The 17,208-nt window shown below is 43.2% G+C and overlaps 5 protein-coding genes across 6 annotated transcripts in view; 3 read left to right on the forward strand and 2 right to left on the reverse strand.

The window, feature by feature from the left end:
- LOC131206118 (proliferation-associated protein 2G4) overlaps window positions 1-1,368 on the reverse strand; it is a 4,049-nt gene extending 2,681 nt beyond the window's left edge. The window contains exons 1-2 of the mRNA XM_058198529.1: window positions 1,037-1,368; window positions 394-491 (exon numbers count right to left, since the gene is read on the reverse strand). Coding sequence (XP_058054512.1) covers window positions 394-491; window positions 1,037-1,133 — 195 coding nt within the window. The 5' untranslated portion in view covers window positions 1,134-1,368. The remainder of the gene's footprint in view (window positions 1-393; window positions 492-1,036) is intronic.
- A 1,760-nt stretch (window positions 1,369-3,128) lies between these two features.
- Window positions 3,129-5,822, forward strand: LOC131213685 (vitellogenin-1-like). 2 transcript variants are annotated; one of them, XM_058207790.1, is made up of 6 exons: window positions 3,129-3,321; window positions 4,165-4,460; window positions 4,524-4,922; window positions 4,985-5,219; window positions 5,288-5,325; window positions 5,405-5,822. In XM_058207790.1, exons 2-6 carry the CDS (start codon window positions 4,214-4,216, stop codon window positions 5,617-5,619), a joined length of 1,134 nt encoding a protein of 377 aa, XP_058063773.1. In that variant the 5' UTR covers window positions 3,129-3,321; window positions 4,165-4,213; the 3' UTR covers window positions 5,620-5,822. The 2 variants fall into 2 exon arrangements, with proteins under 2 accessions (XP_058063773.1, XP_058063781.1); XM_058207798.1 differs by having other exon boundaries at window positions 4,184-4,460.
- Window positions 5,823-6,126: 304 nt separating this feature from the next.
- Window positions 6,127-7,638, forward strand: LOC131216067 (nedd8-activating enzyme E1 catalytic subunit). The gene is made up of 2 exons (XM_058210467.1): window positions 6,127-6,329; window positions 6,393-7,638. Exons 1-2 carry the CDS (start codon window positions 6,182-6,184, stop codon window positions 7,583-7,585), a joined length of 1,341 nt encoding a protein of 446 aa, XP_058066450.1. The 5' UTR covers window positions 6,127-6,181; the 3' UTR covers window positions 7,586-7,638.
- Window positions 7,639-7,883: 245 nt separating this feature from the next.
- Window positions 7,884-15,374, forward strand: LOC131206251 (centrosomal protein cep290). Its single transcript, XM_058198732.1, has 11 exons — window positions 7,884-8,054; window positions 8,116-9,242; window positions 9,315-9,470; window positions 9,537-11,020; window positions 11,090-11,243; window positions 11,301-11,529; window positions 11,596-11,809; window positions 11,870-12,258; window positions 12,336-13,763; window positions 13,831-14,003; window positions 14,598-15,374. The coding sequence occupies exons 1-11, from the start codon at window positions 7,884-7,886 to the stop codon at window positions 15,223-15,225; spliced, it is 6,153 nt and encodes a 2,050-aa protein (XP_058054715.1). The 3' UTR covers window positions 15,226-15,374.
- Window positions 14,569-16,289, reverse strand: LOC131206257 (charged multivesicular body protein 5). Its single transcript, XM_058198744.1, has 2 exons — window positions 16,135-16,289; window positions 14,569-16,053 (listed from the first exon to the last, which is right to left on the reverse strand). Exons 1-2 carry the CDS (start codon window positions 16,201-16,203, stop codon window positions 15,445-15,447), a joined length of 678 nt encoding a protein of 225 aa, XP_058054727.1. The 5' UTR covers window positions 16,204-16,289; the 3' UTR covers window positions 14,569-15,444.
- Between the last annotated feature and the right edge of the window lie 919 nt (window positions 16,290-17,208).

The following is a 17,208-nucleotide window of genomic DNA, read 5'->3' on the forward strand; positions in this document are numbered from 1 at the left end:
TAGTTACTTTGATTTATACAAAACAAAAATAAATCGTGTTGTCCTCATATATCATTGTGCGTATCACGGGAATAATCAGATACTATCTAGTGTTTTGGCTCTTCATTAAAGGTTTTAATCATTGGACAACACCGAAAAACCGGAAGAAACATTTATTTCTCGCCACAACAATGCTATTTTTGTTATTGTTCGATAAAAGTTCACTTCAAAGGAAAGCGAGATTTGAACTCACGCTTCTCTCGGTTAAAAACGCAACGCGATTTAACGGATAGGATACGGAGTACCGCCGCTAAAAGGGCTTCTATTTTTGAACCAGGTTCGATATTGTTGTAATTTTGAACAGGTCATACCCAACTTGGAGGGTTATTATTCGAAATTCTATTAGAAACTCACCTTCTCGGCTTCCTGTAGCAACATGCTGTCACCCTTCTGGCAAATCGCTTTGGCTGACGCACCGACAACACATGCTCGAATCGCCGTTAGAAGCGTTCCTAAAGAATAGTTAAATAGCACTCGGTTATTAATGAAGCATAACAGGATTATTCAATTATTTTTGAGCTACGCACGGCACGGATAAGTTTGTGCACAATTATGATGGAAAGCACGGTGAAAGTGTGTTACACATTTTGGAGGTTATAGACACACTGATTTTTGATTTCATGCCTTCGCCTCACAAAAACCAGTGAAGATTTCAAGGGTCCAGCTGAAACCAGATTCAGCTGCCATCCGGCATCGCTGATAAGACCATTCACGTTGATTCGCCATCAATATCATTTTCAAGAAAACGTGGCTTTCCCGGTGTCGGAAGCCGGGTGTGGTGCCTTTGTGTAGCATCACTCGTTCACGTGCTAGCATGTGGTAGTGTGTTTTAGCCGCACAACCGACAAGAAAAGGCACCAAAACCCAAATTAAACTGAGAGTCTGCGACGCACGAATTATATTCCACCACGACTGAGCGAAAGGACTCTCACGCTACACAGGACATTGGCGTTTTCCGATAACCCTCCGCTGCTCTTAATTTTAAACGAACACTTACGATTCACAATTTCACCGGCAACTCTGTACTTATCGACGACGGCTGGATCGTCGATGGTACTACTCTCCACCTCTTCCTGTTTCTCAACTGGGGGCATGTTGTCACAGCGACCACACAAATGTATCTCTTCCCGGCACTTGACGCAAAGATGTCCGTTGCGATGCTCCGATCCGAGCAATCAGTCCACGCGGAAAGCACCTTCGAAATCGGAATTCTGAATGGCGAAAGATGACAAAATATCTCGAGCGGAATTGCACACGTTTTGCTTTGACGCGGCAGTTTTTCACTTGCCACTTTCCCGAAGTGAATGTGTTGCCATGTGTGCGTACCGTTCCAGAGGTTGTCAAGAAATGACAGCAAAATCATGCGTAGCATTTCGTTCCCTCAAGTTGGTAGCAATGGGTTTTTCTGTTCGGTTACTCAAGTTTATTTTTCAAAGATTTTTGTGATTTTTTCCCCTTTCTCTGCCAATATTTCTTCGATGTTGCGTTTTCCGTTCAAATCCGAGAACCACTTCAAATTGTCGGCAATGAGATGGTTGTTATTACATCCGTCGCATGTTACTATCACGACTCCGTTTTCGTATGCTTGTTTGGAAATAATTTTTGCGTTTCGGTGGCTGCACACCTTGCATGTGTATATGAGGTTCATTTTCCGAGGTTCCACTCGTCCTATTTCTTTCGCAGAGTCTGCAGGAACTGAGCAGAAGGCTGTAAATAGTCAATCGATGAAAACTACGCCTGGAAAGTGATGCAATCTTCGACTCACGTGCTTGAGATGTGTAATTAAACATATGGCGGGTATGGCTGGGCCCTATTTTATATTTTAAACGTGGGGTCATTTGAACAAAACATTTTCGCCAATGATCATTCAATAATCTCCTTAATAAAGCCATTTCTTTCTAAATTGTAACGTCGTATCTCAGCTACGATGTAAATCCGCACAACACACTTTCAAAACAAAACAAACTTTTGACGGCCTGCTGATCTGTCAAAAAGCGGCGGCAATGGGCGGCTAAATTTAAAATTATAATACAGAGTAGTTGAAATATGTTTGTAAAACCTTTTAATATAGTTAGCTGTGATTGAAATGGTTCAAGAAATATTCGATAAAAATAATAGATTGTTAGATAATATCTAATTAGGCTTGCTCGAGTAGGTTCCTTTACAAAAAGTGATTGTTTTCAAAGTCAGGTGAAGAATATTCAGTGATTCCATATTTAACAAACATGAAAATTCGCATAAGATAACGATATTCCAAAAATAAAGTAAATATTTCAAATAAAGTAAAATTGAGCATATAGTGGAAACGGAAGCTTGCAGGAAACACAAATTATTTGTGTGGTGCAAAGATTTTTTTATGTTGTTTGTAAGATAACCAGAACATTTGAAGGTCCGTGGGATTTCACGCAAACGTAAGCAGTCTCTAAGCACGTAAGCACGCAAACGTGTTTAGCCTCTCTTGCTCAATATTCAGTATTCGACAAAAAAGGATAAAATAACAAAAAAAAGTTTTGCCTGTTAAATATGCATCAGATACTCAAGCCGAATCTGTCGTCTGCTTCGGTGATTCATTACTCAAAGGTAAGGGGGAAGTTTCATAGCGCTGATACAATATTAGTTATTTAAAATAGCATCGCTGTGATTGAAAATCTTTCAACTGTTAAGCCTTCACAATACAGAATACACAATTGTGCAGAATTCCACAAATATTTCGTTTATCATATTCGTATATTAGACAGCTTCGTGATGCTCGTCCAGAGTGACTATAAGTGTCCCGCTAAAAGGCGATTCTTGCTCTCCTTGAGATGCACCGCTGCGTTCGGAAGTTCGAGTCGATTGCATGACGACACTGGTCATGTTCAAGGTAACGTGCGTGCAACGTTTCATTTTTTATCTTGATCTATGGACAGCCATGCTTACGCACATACTTTGCAGTGATTTACGGATTCGTCACAACGATTTAAACGGTCCGCAACCAGTTGTGGACGCTGCACTCACACTAACTACACATTGCACCGAGTGTGAGCATCCATCCAGATACTACACCGAGTGTGTAGTATCTGGCGCCAGTATCTCATTGAACGGTAGCGAAATAACCACGCTGGCCACGCGGCCTGCCGACCGATAGACGCAATCGGATTCCCGATGCCTATAAAATATAATATTCGCCAGATCATAGATTAGTTCGATTCGACACCTCGATTGAAGCTGATCGGACGAATCAGTTTCTGTTGGCCACTGTGAATAACGTGTTAGTGTGTTTTAGTGCCAATCGGAAACGTGGTATGTAAAACTTTTTAGAAGTGTAGGGAAATTGAGATTAGAATTATAATGTAGCCGAAAAATATACACTGGAACAGAAAGTAAAGTCGTTCGGAGACACGATATAGATTTCAAACACGTACCTGATTCATTCATCACCTGAGTCGCATTACAATATCGAGCACAGTGGGCCACAATGCTGAAATTAGCTATTAGCAATTCATATGAATCGACATCTTAGTTATCGCTTCGAGCAGTGTTTTTAAATAAATGTAGTTTGAAACACGTGGAAACATCATGATTATTGAATTCAATCAATTGAATTTCATTATTGACATTCTATCAGGTAGAAAATTTTACGCAAAAAATTCATTTGCGTTCCACTGTTTTAAATGTGTTTGCTGTAAAGTACACTTTTTAGGACCTCAATATTGAAGCAAAAATGAGCTGTCTTAGCACTTCAGGCAGAGCTTACAATAATTTGAATTGTATAAACACTTGAATTTACGAATGAACATTGCCTGCAAATTGCTCAAAGCACACATAAAAATGAAATGCAAACATTTGCGAAATCCTCTTCTATCCCGAAACTATCCCAAACACGAAATGAAACCAACGTGATAAAAAATCTGAACCTGAATTTACAAGCATAAGAATAACGTGATCGGGCAAAGATGAGGTATTATTTTGACAATCGAACACTGAGAAAGCATGTTAAGCGGATGGATTTTTTGTAGCCTGCGCTTTAGGACGTTGTTAGACGAATTAAAACTGTTTTATGATTCGTAATTCGAACTACACAACAAAGAAGAACAATGAACTTGTTTTCCGTGTAGTGTTTCTCATGCTGCTTTGTTATTACAGTGTTTTGTATCGTTTCTAGTTCTCACGCTCTCGCAGATCGGTTAAAGCGATGAGTAAGCTGACGATCGTCGTAGTGTTGGCGGCATACTGCTGTTGTTGTGGAGTAGTAAGTGCTATCGACTTTGGTGGATTTTTTAAAACAACGGGAGACGTCGCCAAGGTTGCTGCCAAGACGGCAAAGGGGGTGGTCGAGAAAGTTCCGGAACTATTTTCGCCAGAACAACTACTGGAGTTCGGCAAACAATCTATTGTAGGTTTGCCAGCTGAAGCGATCGCTGCTACGATCAATCAGATATGTAAGACAATGGAATACTTAACGGTCTTTCCAAGTTTTGAGCGAATGTCGTACTTTTTTACAGGTTCAGTGGCCTTACTGACGAATGCGACCGAGTCGGAAAATTCAGTGAACATTACTGATATGAATTACATTTTAATGACCGAAGATGACAATGTGACAATACCACTGCTGGAATCCGATGATCTTTGGAAAAACGATCTTTTCAACAAACAATTCAACACCGTCATTTTGGTCACCGGCTGGACCTCCAACGTGAACGAACCCAATCGTGCCATTGATACCATTTACAAGGCATATGCGGCACGCGGGGGATGGAACTTTGTAGTCATCGATACTGCGGAGTATGTGGACACACTTTACACCTGGTCTGCATTCAATACGAATGATCTGGGGAAGGGATTGGCGGACGGACTGAAAGGATTGATCAAGTATGTGCCCCTGGAGAAAATACATTTGGTCGGTAAGTACTCATCGATAAAATGGTTATTACCAAAGCAGGAATAATGGTGAACTCTTTCACAGGTCATAGCCTGGGGGCGCACATAGTTGGTGCTGCCGGTAGAAATTTTCAATTTTTAACCAACAAAACGATCCCTCGCATTACGGGTCTGGATCCGGCTAATCCTTGCTTTAACGAGGGAGAGTCCCTAAGTGGCATTCAACGGGGTGATGCCGATTTCGTAGACATCATTCACACGAATGCTAAAGTGCTCGGAAAAAGAGATCCAATTGGTGATGCTGACTTCTATCCGAATGGGTAAGGATTGTTGCAAGTGAATGTTATGGGTAGTTCCAATTGTTACATTGGTCTTTTTTCCTAACAAGTGTGGTATCTGTTCAGCCTGGATGTCTTGACCCAGCTTGTAAGTAGTTAGGTGATTTATTTAATTATTGTTTCAAAACCTTGTCTAATTCTTTTATATGTTTTGTAACTTTATTAAGGTTCACACAAACGTGCTTGGGAGCTGTACGCTGAGACTGTTTACCCCGAAAACGAGAAATCTCTTCTGGCGGTCAAGTGCAATTCCTTGTTGTCTCTTAACACTGGAGGATGTATAGGGAATCCTGTTCCGCTTGGTTTCGCATGTCCCACATCATCGAAAGGAAACTTCTTCCTTAAAACAAACAATAAGTCTCCGTTTGCCATTTTGTCGTAAATTGAGGACATCGAAACCGTAATGTTATCAAAACAATAATGCAAACTTATCGCATTGATGTTGATATTATTTTGTTATACCTTTCGTTACATTGTTCTTTAATTCTTTCACTTATCTTATCTAAGCGCACTTATCACTTATCTAAAGCGCACTAAAAGCACTTTGATATGTTTAAATAAATGATGCATATACGTTTATAAATAAAGCAAAATAAGATGGTTTCTTCTGACCGAAATCCGCAGTAAACAGTCACTCGTTGTGGGTGCATTGCATTCTCTTGCATGCTAATGGGGTATCCGAGCCCCAAAAGTAATCGTTAGTTTAAAATCCGAACCTTTGATGCTCCATGACGATCGTTTCGAATCTATTGTGCAATACGGCGGCTAGCTGAAGCCGTTACGAGTTTCGTAGTTCAGCGTAACGCTCAGACAGGCGGCTGATAACGCTTGCCTTGATTGTCACTTTATGTTTATGAAAATTTGCGGCCAAATCGTCTTTCTCATCTGTTTGTGCAGAAACAATAATTCTGCAGCAATAAAGTCGCCTTACAATTCGAGAAGAAATGGAGCAGAACAACGATCACTTAAGCAAACGCTGGACTCACTTGCGCAAAATACTCGAACGAACGGGCCCGTTTTGTAATCCGAATTTCGCCGCTTCGTCAGAGACGCTAGAGTTTTTACTGAACACATGCAAAATATTGGTTATCGGTAAGTATCGGTGTTCCGGGGAGCACTTGTCGGCCTCGATAAAACGGTTTCTCTACCTTCTAGGTGCTGGCGGATTAGGATGTGAGCTGCTGAAGGATCTAGCTCTAATGGGATTTCGAGATATTCATGTGATAGATATGGATACGATTGAGTTATCGAACTTGAACCGGCAATTTTTGTTCCGCCGGACGGATATCGGCATGTCGAAAGCGCAGTGTGCGGCTACATTTATCAATGGACGCGTTCCGGGTGCAAAAGTGACGCCACATTTTTGCAAAATTCAAGACTTCGATTCGTCGTTTTACCGCCAATTTCACATAATAGTGAGTGGTTTGGATTCGATCGTTGCGCGGCGGTGGATCAATGGGATGCTTATATCGATGGTGGATTACAAGGATGATGGAACGGTGGATGAGTCGTCGATTATTCCGCTGATCGATGGCGGCACCGAAGGGTTCAAGGGCAACGCTCGCGTGATACTACCGGGAATGTCAGCTTGCATCGATTGCACGCTGGATTTATTTCCGCCACAGGTAAACTACCCGCTGTGCACTATCGCCAACACGCCGAGGCTGCCGGAGCACTGTATCGAGTATGTGAAAATTATCCAATGGCCCAAAGAAACCCCATTTGGTGGGGATGTCGCTTTAGACGGTGACGATCCACACCATGTAACCTGGGTTTATGAGAAGGCCCAGGAGCGAGCCAACAACTTCAACATTACGGGACTATCGTACCGCTTGGTGCAGGGAGTACTGAAGAATATCATTCCTGCCGTTGCCAGTACGAATGCCGTTATAGCGGCAAGCTGTGCCACGGAAGTATTTAAAATAGCTTCCGGCTGCTGTGAATCGTTGAACAACTATATGGTTTTTAATGACGTCGATGGAATTTACACGTACACTTATGAAGCCGAAAGAAAGCCGGATTGTCTGGCCTGCAGTCAGGTTCCGCGATCGGTGGAAATAACGGATCCCAACTCAATGACACTCCAAGATCTTATCCAGCATCTGTGCGATAGCCCCGAGTTTCAAATGAAAAGCCCCGGTCTGACCGCTCTGTTGGACGGCAAAAATAAGACCCTTTACATGGGAACAGTAAAAAGTATCCAAGAAGCTACTAAAGGAAATCTAACATTATCACTTACGGAGCTCGGTTTGAAAGAAGGGCAAGAGATTATGGTTGCTGATATAACCACACCGAATACGATCCTTATTAAGCTAAAGTTTCCAGCAAACGAAGTGGAAATGTCTTAAAGTATGGAGAAACTCCCCTAAAACTGTTGCAAAACATTGGCCGAATAAAAAAATACTTCAAGTTCAATTTTATTATTCGTGTTATTGGTCAGTTATTTAAAACCTTCTTTCGATAATTAAAGATACTTGCAGCGCCATCTGGAAACTCTGGATTTGACGATGAGACTATCGTAAATTGGTTCGTTGTAGCAACCGCCTGTTGTCATGGCAACGGTAAAACAAAAACAATGTAGTTGGTTGGTTAACAATCATCAAACGACCTCCGCAGTTCTCGTGATTTGATCATAGTGGCCTCGAAATGGACTGGAAACATCTTCTGTCTTTATCGCCGCATAATCTGGATGATTTACGTAAGGATGGCGCTGCACTGGAAATTGCTAACATACCGACCGATCTCAAGCTAGACAGCAAGAGCTACAAAAAACTGTTTCGTTTGGCTCAGGTTGCTTTGAAGTTTAGAAATGAACAGGTACTACGCACTCCTCCACGCACTCCCCCAAGCACCTTTGAGCAACATCACACAAGTATAGCAATTGCAGGTCAAAGTAATGGAAGGCAACAATGAGTACGGAAGCCAGGAGCGGCTGCACGAATGGAAACGGACCGTCGAAAAATTGGAGTTGGAACGGCACACCCTTCGGACGAAGGTGAAGGAGCTGACGGAAGAAAATACTAAACTGCAGGCCAAGCAGACCGAAAGTGCGTCTTTCGGAAGCGATGCTGAAGACTCCCCGGATGCGCTGTCAGAGATCGAACGGCAGCAGGAGTTATACAACAATATTAGCATGAAAAATAAGCACATAAAACGACTGCTGCGGGACATTGATGATTTGGAGAAGCGAAACAGCTTTCAGGTTGACACGATCAATGAGTTACAGATCAGCTTGAATGATGCTACCTTAAACCTAACCGCCCTCACACATCAGTACGAAGATCTACAGACGCTGTGCAAGGAACATGAGAGCAGCATCGAACAAGCGAATGAGAAAATTAGCTTAATGGAAAATGAAATTGCGCAACTATCGCATGAAAAGGGACACTTGAGCGACGAGATAACTAATGCCACCAAGCGATACGAGAAGAAAATGGCTGAATTGCAGGACCAGTTGAGCGGCAACGAAAAGGACATGAGCGACCTGAAGGATCGCTATGACGATCTTTTGGGCCAATTTCCGGGAATTGATATTGAAAATGAAAGAAGGGAGTATAAACTTATGGTGGCTAGGCTTCACGAACGGGACGAGGTGATTGTGGACTTAGAGCAAAAGATCTTGGAAATGTCGAAGGAGATGCACCGGTCAACGGACGTGATGAATCGTATCAGTGACGAAAAGAGCCGGGCCACCAAAGAGAAACAAAAAGATGGTCAATGTTGTAACGAATATCGGTTACAGTTGGATAAGGCCAATGAGCGATGCCGTGAGATGCAGGAAATTCTCACTGGTGTCGAGGAAGACAACTGCATCAAATCCCGCCAAGCCGTTGAAGCGATAGAAGCACTGAGACGCTACGAAAACGGCGAAGAAGGACTTGCCAGTGCTTTACGAAAAATCAACCGATTACAGGAAAAAGTACGAAGCCGTGACAAACAAGTCAAAGAACTGATTTCAGAGATCAACTTAGCAAACGATATTGCCCTGGAAAACGGAGTTCTCCGGTACGTTATTACTGGCCGGAAGTTTGTTCGAAGTTGAGGTATAATTAAGCGTCACATTTTTTTCTTTTGCAGCCAACGATTAGGTCTCCCGGATGATGAGGTCGTTGCAACAAGTGCGATATTGGCGAACCAAAGAAAGGTAACGAAAGTGAACGAGCGTCTTGCTTTAAAGTTGCGCGCATCGGAAGAAATTAGGTTGCAGCTGAAGCTGGAAAAAAGTGAACTTAAGTAAGGAAACTGTCTTTTGTCTGATCGCAACACTGTGAAAACCTAATAAGCGTCTTATCCTTGCAGACGCAAATTGGCCAATTTAGCACACACCGGCAAACAAACTACGGAAACAGAAGTCGAAAATGGTGACATCGTGGATGGTGCGACGAAGTTTTGTGAAAATTGTATGAAACAATATAATGCGCAAAATGCGTCACGTAACTGCCGGGCTTGCAGACTCCGGCAGAGCTTCAACATCTGTGACACGTGCGTTGGTCAGTTGAAAAGCAACTTTGAGGATCGCGTAAAGAGTGAAGGACAGCAACAACAAGGTACGGTTACGAGCTCTAATAATAACCGCACTATTGCGTTGGAAAAACTTTACGCAACGGTTTTGGAGGAAAACGAACACTTGCGTCTGGGAATGCACGAAATTTTACAAAAGCTCCGAGACTACGATGCCATGTCCGAACGGTTGACGATCGATACATCATTGTTGGACAGACTGTTGCGTGTACTCGAGGACCAGTCAGGCGATCTTTTGGTAGACTCGGAACAAGACAAACCGTTAAAAGAACCTTTAGCTACGGCTGTCTCCAAATCAGCTCCAAAGAGTAAGAGCGTGCGGTCATTAGAAAGTATGGACGAGACAGGAAATGGGTGCAACCAGGCGGATGGATCTGAGATGATGGTTCGTTTAGAAGAACGCGGCCAGGATGATTTCAGCGAACAGGTATTACTGAAGGCGGTTGAGATTGACAGACTAACGGAAATGCTGGAACGGCTAAGGCTAGAAAACAATCGTCTTCTTTCGGTACAAGATGAGCTATATGTTACTCAAACACTCTACAATGAACTGATGGCCATTACGAAAGCATCGGAAAGTGAGAAAGACCAAATACTTGTGCAAACCGTTGATCGCTTGAAGAGTATAGAATCCGGTGTCTGCGTTCTGCAGCGGAAGGTGGATTATTTGAAAACCGACAACGACAACTTGCAGAACACATTGCGTACTATCAAAAATGACCATCTGGATCTCCTACATGCACTGCGCGTGGAGCTTACGGAGAAGAGCGCTGCATTGAAACAGTTTGAAATGAACGTGTCGTGCACTCGAAAGTCTCCCGATTCGGTAAACGGCGAGGTGATTGAGAAACTGGAAACGGAACTGTCGCGGATGAAACTGGAAGCAACCAATTTTTATCACATCTTTTTGAGAAACATACAAGAGGTAGACAAAGACCATCTCATCGATATAGACTACAGCATGTTGAATCAGATTGGAGTGGTAGATGTGAATTTAACCGTTGAGTTCATAACGAAGGAAGAATATAGGAAAATGTTTGATAGAATCAACCATCTTGAACGAGAGCTGCAACGCGAACTGGTGAAAAACGGTCATCTGGAAGACCTGCTAAAGATATCGAATGAGCAGATCCGATCGCAACATTCTCTCATATCCAAATGCTCGGAGGAAGAGGTGAGCCTGCGTCACTTGGTAGTCGACTTGCAAAGCACGTCGAACGAGAAGTATCTACTGTCCAGGGCGCAACAAGAACTGATTGTTGGTAAGTACTTTTATTCGCAAAGTTCGTAACCTCCGCACACAGACTCAGCAGAAATATTTGAATTGTTAGTTCGTGAGAAGGAGGAAAAATTGAAGGTTGAAAATGCTAAAATGAAACAAAAGCTGTTGGAAAAATTAGCAGAATTGGACACACTCAAACAGCAGCTTGAAGAACAGGCGTCAGAGTTTGTTGCACAACAAAAGGACAACGTTTTGAAAATCAGGTCTCTAGAATACTTTCATAAGTGAGTGCTAACAACTAATATGACAACGTTTTGCAGATTCCTGAAGAAAAGTCTACAAATGTTGACGAAAAATCATGTTGCTGGTACGCCGATGTTTGCAATCGGAGATTTTGTGAAACTATACACAAAGTTGTTAAGCCTGCGCCAAAACCTTGCAGAGGACCAAAAACATTATTCCAACCGAACTCGCGATGAGGAATATGATCGATTGTTCGCCAAGATGAAGGAGGCAATTGCGGGAAACGACATGCAGGACAAGATAAATGTAGGATGCAGTTGCAAAGAGTGTTGCCTCGTGAGCAAGGAAATTAAAAAATAGCTTTATTTGCAGCTGATAAAATTTGAAAGCCAAAGTGAGTATCTCACCAGGCAACTGATTCTCTGCCAGGAACAGATTGACCAGCTACACTCGGAAAATCATCAGCTTAGATTGGAGAAGGTCGAAAACACTCAACACTGGGACACAATCAACCTGCTTTTCGCTGACGGTCCTGAGAAGAGGCGCAGAGATACTCAATTCGATAAAGAAGTTCAAGTGTCGGTTGGTGAGTCACGAGCTTGCAGCTTTAGCCTATGCGTTGCTAATAACGTTAATTCTACTTTAGAAACATCATCAAAGTGCATCAATACGATTCCTATCATTGAAGACCCCATCATACTTGGAAGGCCTAGTAGAAGTTCTTCCGGCGATACAATACACGGTGGTGATGATCGTAAGGAAGACATTCAAACGATTAAATATATTAACGAGGATTCAAACGTCGCCATTGAAACTGTTACGAAAAAGTCGCTAGAGTCCCAACTGAAGCAGGCAATGATACTGGCGTCGACACGTAGCGCATTGCTGTTGGAAGCCGAAAGTAGACTATCCGAGTTCCAGGGTCGGATAAGTTTGCTAGAAAAATCCCTTGAGGAAAAATCTAATCTTTTAAATCAGCAGGAGAAATCTGCCGACTCGGTAAAAAATGAACGGCTGGAGGATAGCATTCTTAATGTAAGTATTCGGAAGAAACAAAATGACATTCTGTTTGTAATACTTGTCAATCGTTGTTAATTCCTCGGTGCTTCTAGACCACTATCGGGTCGTTGCAGAGCCTTCTCTTGGAGAAGGACACAACTTTGTCGAGATATCAGGATCTGCTGAAGGCTGAACGTGTCGAACACTCGCGGCTGTACGACGAAAACGTGGCGCAGATAAGGAATCAGAAGAAGTCCATCGACGAACTTGAACAAAAGCTGTACGAGAAGCAGAAAGAATGCGACAATCTTTCCACGCAGCTGGACGATCTCGGTAGGCTGAAGGCAGCGCAAGAGAACTTGCCGGAAAAGCAAGTCAGTGAAGATGCCTCTACCAAAGCAAACACGGACGACATAGTGTACACGGACAAAATCATTGAAAACATTTATGAGATAGACGAGAAGAAGGAGCGAGAGCTGCAGGAATTAAAGGTGCAGGTGGGAATGTTGGAGAAAAATCTGCAGGACGCAGAGCTGGAACAAAATCGTCTCCAGTTACATCTTCGCGATGCCATTGGGCGGGAGAAAAAGTTGGAAAAGGCGCTCCGCGAAAAGGATTCTGAACTGGCCACAGCGAACGAGCGATTGTCCAGAGAGACGAACGATATTCGGGAGCTCACGGAAACTATTGCCCACGCGCAGGAGACTCAACAATTGAAGGAGTTGCTCGAAGAAAAGGATCGCCACATACAGGACCTAACGGAGACACTGTCCCAGTTTCACGAGGACCAAAGCAACTTCATGAACGACACGTCTTTGCACTCGGCCGAGCAAGTTTCGCAGCTAAGTGCCGATTTGAATCGCAGCGAGGCCAGTAATCGGATACTGAAAACACAGATTGAAGCGTTGAAAAGGCAGATCATCAGCATACAGCAGCGAGAGAAGCAGTCGCGCGAACTAATCAAAACGCTGAAAAACCAGCTAATAAAACGACCCGTAATTGCGATGAAGTCTGACCGATTGTCAACGCCTCGCGAAGATCAAATGGCGAGGCGAATGCAACAACTAGAATCGGAACTCCTCGAAACGAAAAATGAGCTGCGGAAACAAACGATGGTTAACGAGAACCGTCGGGCAAAAACGGCCGCAGAGTTGGACTTGTGGAACAAACAGAAACGCTGGCAACAGATGGCCGAAAGGTTGAAAGTGCAGCTGAAGGAACGAGAGATGGAATTGGAAAAGTTGAAAGTACACTTCAACACTGCCAAAACGACGATCAGTCGACTTGAGCGGGATCGCGTCCGATTGAATTGTGTCGTCACTGGTTCGAGCGTCCCGGTGTCTGGCACGACTGGACTGGAAAACAAGTATCAAGGAACAGAGCCATCGGAGCAGTGCTGTAGCACCGACAGCACCGAATCCGAGGGTACTAGCATCACGACTCAGATGTTGACACAAAACCGAAAGGAAATTATAGAAGCTCTCAAGAACCGTATCGAAGCCCAGCAGCGGCGGATTGTGGCGATGGAGCTCGAACGTAGGGTGAGTCTTTGAAGGAAGGAAGGAAGGACAATATGCAAGACATTTATTTATCTGCTCCATAATGCAGGGTTCGAATACGGTTGCACATGAGCTGGAAAAGATGCAGGAAAAGCTCTGTGCTATGGAAACTCAGAACGTTCGTTTGGAGGCAAAAACTCTTCAACTGCAACTCGACAATGACATGCTGCGGCAGAACGACGAAAATGATCGATTGAAGCGGCAGATAGCACATCTTGAAGAGTAAGTGATCGATTTTCTCTCTTAGTTAGAAATTATATTATCTATTGTATTGTTAATGGAACATTGGTGGCTGTTATTTCGCCGTATATTTGCACGACGCATAATATTTTTACATAGAAGAAAGAAAAATAATCATTTAACTTTTAAACCCCATACTGCCTTCGCTATGACCTAGTGTCTTTTGCTTTAGAATTATTAACGAAATGCGATTTTTTGCCTGATTATATTACATACAATTTCTATCTTTACAAAACCTCTGCGCCGTAAAATATATACTGTACATCTCCTGTTCGCCGGAGTCATACTATCTCATAGACTGACGTAGTTCTATATTTGTTGCACCCGTTGCTATTCGGAACTGAAAAGTGAAACCAGTGTTTTAGCTATTGGGGTTTTCCGGTACGCCGAGAAAGGGGAATCCCGCATAGAATGATAACGTTACAGCTCGATCATAAAAGTTAACGGGGTGTTGGTTCTCTAACATACCGAAAACCTGTTTTTTCTAGAATCGAGTGGAACATTTCATCGTTTAAAATAGACAAAACGTGTTTTTGATTAACTTATTGATATTACGTTTTTTATTTTATTTTACAGGTTCATCATTACATTGAAAGAGGAGCTTTCGAAAGCCACTGCCGGGTGTCCGGAGTCAATCAATTTTGAAAATCTTTGCGTCAGATGCAGCCGTCGCAAAGGGGCAAACGATTTGGTGGAACGTAACGCCACTCTGGAGCAAACAGTGCTTACGCTACAACGTATGGTTGAGAAACTTCGATTTGAGAATAAGCATTTGAAAGATCAGAGAACGCGCGAACGAGAATCTTCGAATGGTGCGCCCGGTAGAACCGTAGAGAAGGAGCTATACGAGCGTCTGAAAAAGGATTACGAAAAGCTTCAGCTCGGACATGCGGAGGCGTTGAACAAAATGTCGATGCAGCAGGTAGAAATCGAGCTGCTGTCGAGTGTAAACTGCACCCGCTGCAAGGTTCTCTCCGGCGGAGAACCTTCGTTAGCAAGCGCCGCCACCAGCGGTGACCGTACGGCAATGCTCGAAGAGTTTAAGGATAAGCTGGAGAAGAAAAGCCAGCTGTTGGAAAAGGCCAAGATCTTGCTTCAACGTGCCGCAGCCAAGGAAAGATACCTGAAGGAACAGATTGATCTACTGAGGCGCAAGTGCTCTGATCTTCAGAATGTGCCGGTGATTGACGAAATAAGTGAATAAGGAAAGTGTGAACTTGAAATATGATATGAATTCATTGTACAGTGGACAAACGAGACGATTCGTCGATGTGTAGATTACACTGTCCACCCGCGATAGACGATCCGTTTCACTTATGAGATAGCTGTATTCAAACTCTTGGCCAACGAAAGGGGGTGTCGAACGAATCCGGTAAAACAATGTTTTTTTTAAATAATCATATTAAGGAAATAAACAAATATCTTAGGTTGTTTTGACCGAAGTAGGAATTTTGGGTAAACCGAATTCGTCCACCAAAATACCGTCCTTGTTGGTGACACTGTCGGCACCTGGTTCCTTATCTGGCGCTTCCGGAGCTTTCACAACATCGTCCAGGTAGCTGGCATCGTCATCGAGGGCTATTTCATCGCCCAGTGCATCGAGTTCGGCTTGTAGCTCGTCATCGTCCACCTCCGGCATACCGTAAGTTCGTCCCATGGCTTCTTGTACCTCATCTGCTTGCTCCAGCATATCGGCCATGTCGTCTTGTATGTCTTCGATTTCCTCGATGTTGATCTTTTTGAACTCTTTCTTCATGGATTTCATTCCGTCCTTCATGGCGGTCACCGTTGCCTGTGTGTCCTTAAGCGTTTGGTGTGCAAAGTTGGCCTGCTCCATGTTGAACGATTGGTTCCGAAGGTTCTCCACTTGACTTTCGTATTGCTTGCGCTGCTTCAGCACACGCAGTGCCTTCTGTTTGACGGCATTCTTTGCGGGTCCTTCTCGCATCTTCGCCATTTGATCCTTGTACTTTCGCAGCTCGTTGTCGAGCGTTTTCACCTTACCCTCAATCGCTTCCGCGCGCGAATCGACCTGAAGGAACCAGAAAACCGTGTGCGCCCAGATGAGTCATACAGAGTGATGAGCAATCGATCAGGAACCAAAAGAACTTACACCGGAAATGCAGTCGCTTATGCTTGGGCCCGGTTCTTTGGATTTCGATTTACCGAACAAACGATTCATCGCTCAGCTGGTTGAATTTGTGCCCACAAAACAATAAACGATCTCGACGTGCTTTTTATTCAAGAACTGCGAACGAAGTGTTTTGTTTGTTTGATTGGAAAAACAAGGCGATTTTTTGGATGGTCTGACAAGCTGTCAAAGCTGACGTTCGAACTGGCTGGCTACGTACTGGCTGCGTACGTGAAACTATTTGAAATAGAAACAAACTTTCGCCGTTAATTGCTGGCATTGTCTAGTAAAAGCTGAAAGCCGGTCCAGGGGTTTTTAATTGTTAGCGACTGCACCTAGTTGTTTGGTCCAATGAGGTGTCAATCAAGCCGAGCCGAGAAGCCTGCAAACAATGCCAGTAACTTACAAAACAAAGTTGCTCCATGGTTCCTATTCATATATTTATCTTCTTTTGGAAGGTTCTTATTTGCATTTGTATGAATTTTCAAGATGAATTTAATCGGTCAATCGGTTGTGGAAAGCGCTATTTTGAATCTAAAACAGGGCGAAGTGCTGTTACCAAGATAAAAGGGGATCGACCCGTCGTTTATGGTAATAATTATTGTTTCGTTTCGACAAATCTCGTTCAGTTGATTCAAATGAATACTTTTTTTTTATTCGATATCAATATTTTAATTATATTCACTAACATACATATTTGCTTGACCCTTTTGACATCGACATCATGCAACTTTCTTACTCGTTGGACTGACTATAGGACTGACGAATCGTCGAAGCCCGCCGTGCGATCTCCTGCACGTGAGCACTCTTCGATAAACGCGCGTTTCTAGGTGATGGCACCATGAAATTACTATTTGATCGCACTACTGCGTCAATCAACCAAGTTAAACTCGTGGGAAAGTACTCGTGGATCGAATAACGTTTCGTCGATCGCTTAAATCGGTTCTTCAATTTAGCTTAGTCCGCGATGCTACCAGTAAGTGTGGTTGGATAAACTTAAGTACATTGAAAACAAAGAAAACAATAGATTTATTTAGGGCGTATTTACAGTGGGTG

Source organism: Anopheles bellator, chromosome 1, assembly GCF_943735745.2.
Source record: "Anopheles bellator chromosome 1, idAnoBellAS_SP24_06.2, whole genome shotgun sequence".
Taxonomy (NCBI): Eukaryota; Metazoa; Arthropoda; class Insecta; order Diptera; family Culicidae; genus Anopheles; species Anopheles bellator.

What these genes read in the sequence shown, in the direction of transcription:
- LOC131213685 (XM_058207790.1), top strand. Translation starts at nt 4,214, where the DNA reads ATGAGTAAGCTGACGATCGTCGTAGTGTTGGCGGCATACTGCTGTTGT. An exon ending in GGAGAAAATACATTTGGTCG is followed by an intron (nt 4,923 to 4,984) that starts GTAAGTACTCAT and finishes ACTCTTTCACAG; the next exon opens with GTCATAGCCTGGGGGCGCAC. An exon ending in GCTGACTTCTATCCGAATGG is followed by an intron (nt 5,220 to 5,287) that starts GTAAGGATTGTT and finishes TTTCCTAACAAG; the next exon opens with TGTGGTATCTGTTCAGCCTG.
- LOC131216067 (XM_058210467.1), top strand. Translation starts at nt 6,182, where the DNA reads ATGGAGCAGAACAACGATCACTTAAGCAAACGCTGGACTCACTTGCGC. An exon ending in ATGCAAAATATTGGTTATCG is followed by an intron (nt 6,330 to 6,392) that starts GTAAGTATCGGT and finishes TCTACCTTCTAG; the next exon opens with GTGCTGGCGGATTAGGATGT.
- LOC131206251 (XM_058198732.1), top strand. Translation starts at nt 7,884, where the DNA reads ATGGACTGGAAACATCTTCTGTCTTTATCGCCGCATAATCTGGATGAT. An exon ending in CTGGAAAACGGAGTTCTCCG is followed by an intron (nt 9,243 to 9,314) that starts GTACGTTATTAC and finishes TTTCTTTTGCAG; the next exon opens with CCAACGATTAGGTCTCCCGG. An exon ending in TGGAGGATAGCATTCTTAAT is followed by an intron (nt 12,259 to 12,335) that starts GTAAGTATTCGG and finishes CGGTGCTTCTAG; the next exon opens with ACCACTATCGGGTCGTTGCA.
- LOC131206257 (XM_058198744.1), bottom strand. Translation starts at nt 16,203, where the DNA reads ATGAATCGTTTGTTCGGTAAATCGAAATCCAAAGAACCGGGCCCAAGC. An exon ending in TAAGCGACTGCATTTCCGGT is followed by an intron (nt 16,054 to 16,134) that starts GTAAGTTCTTTT and finishes TGGTTCCTTCAG; the next exon opens with GTCGATTCGCGCGCGGAAGC.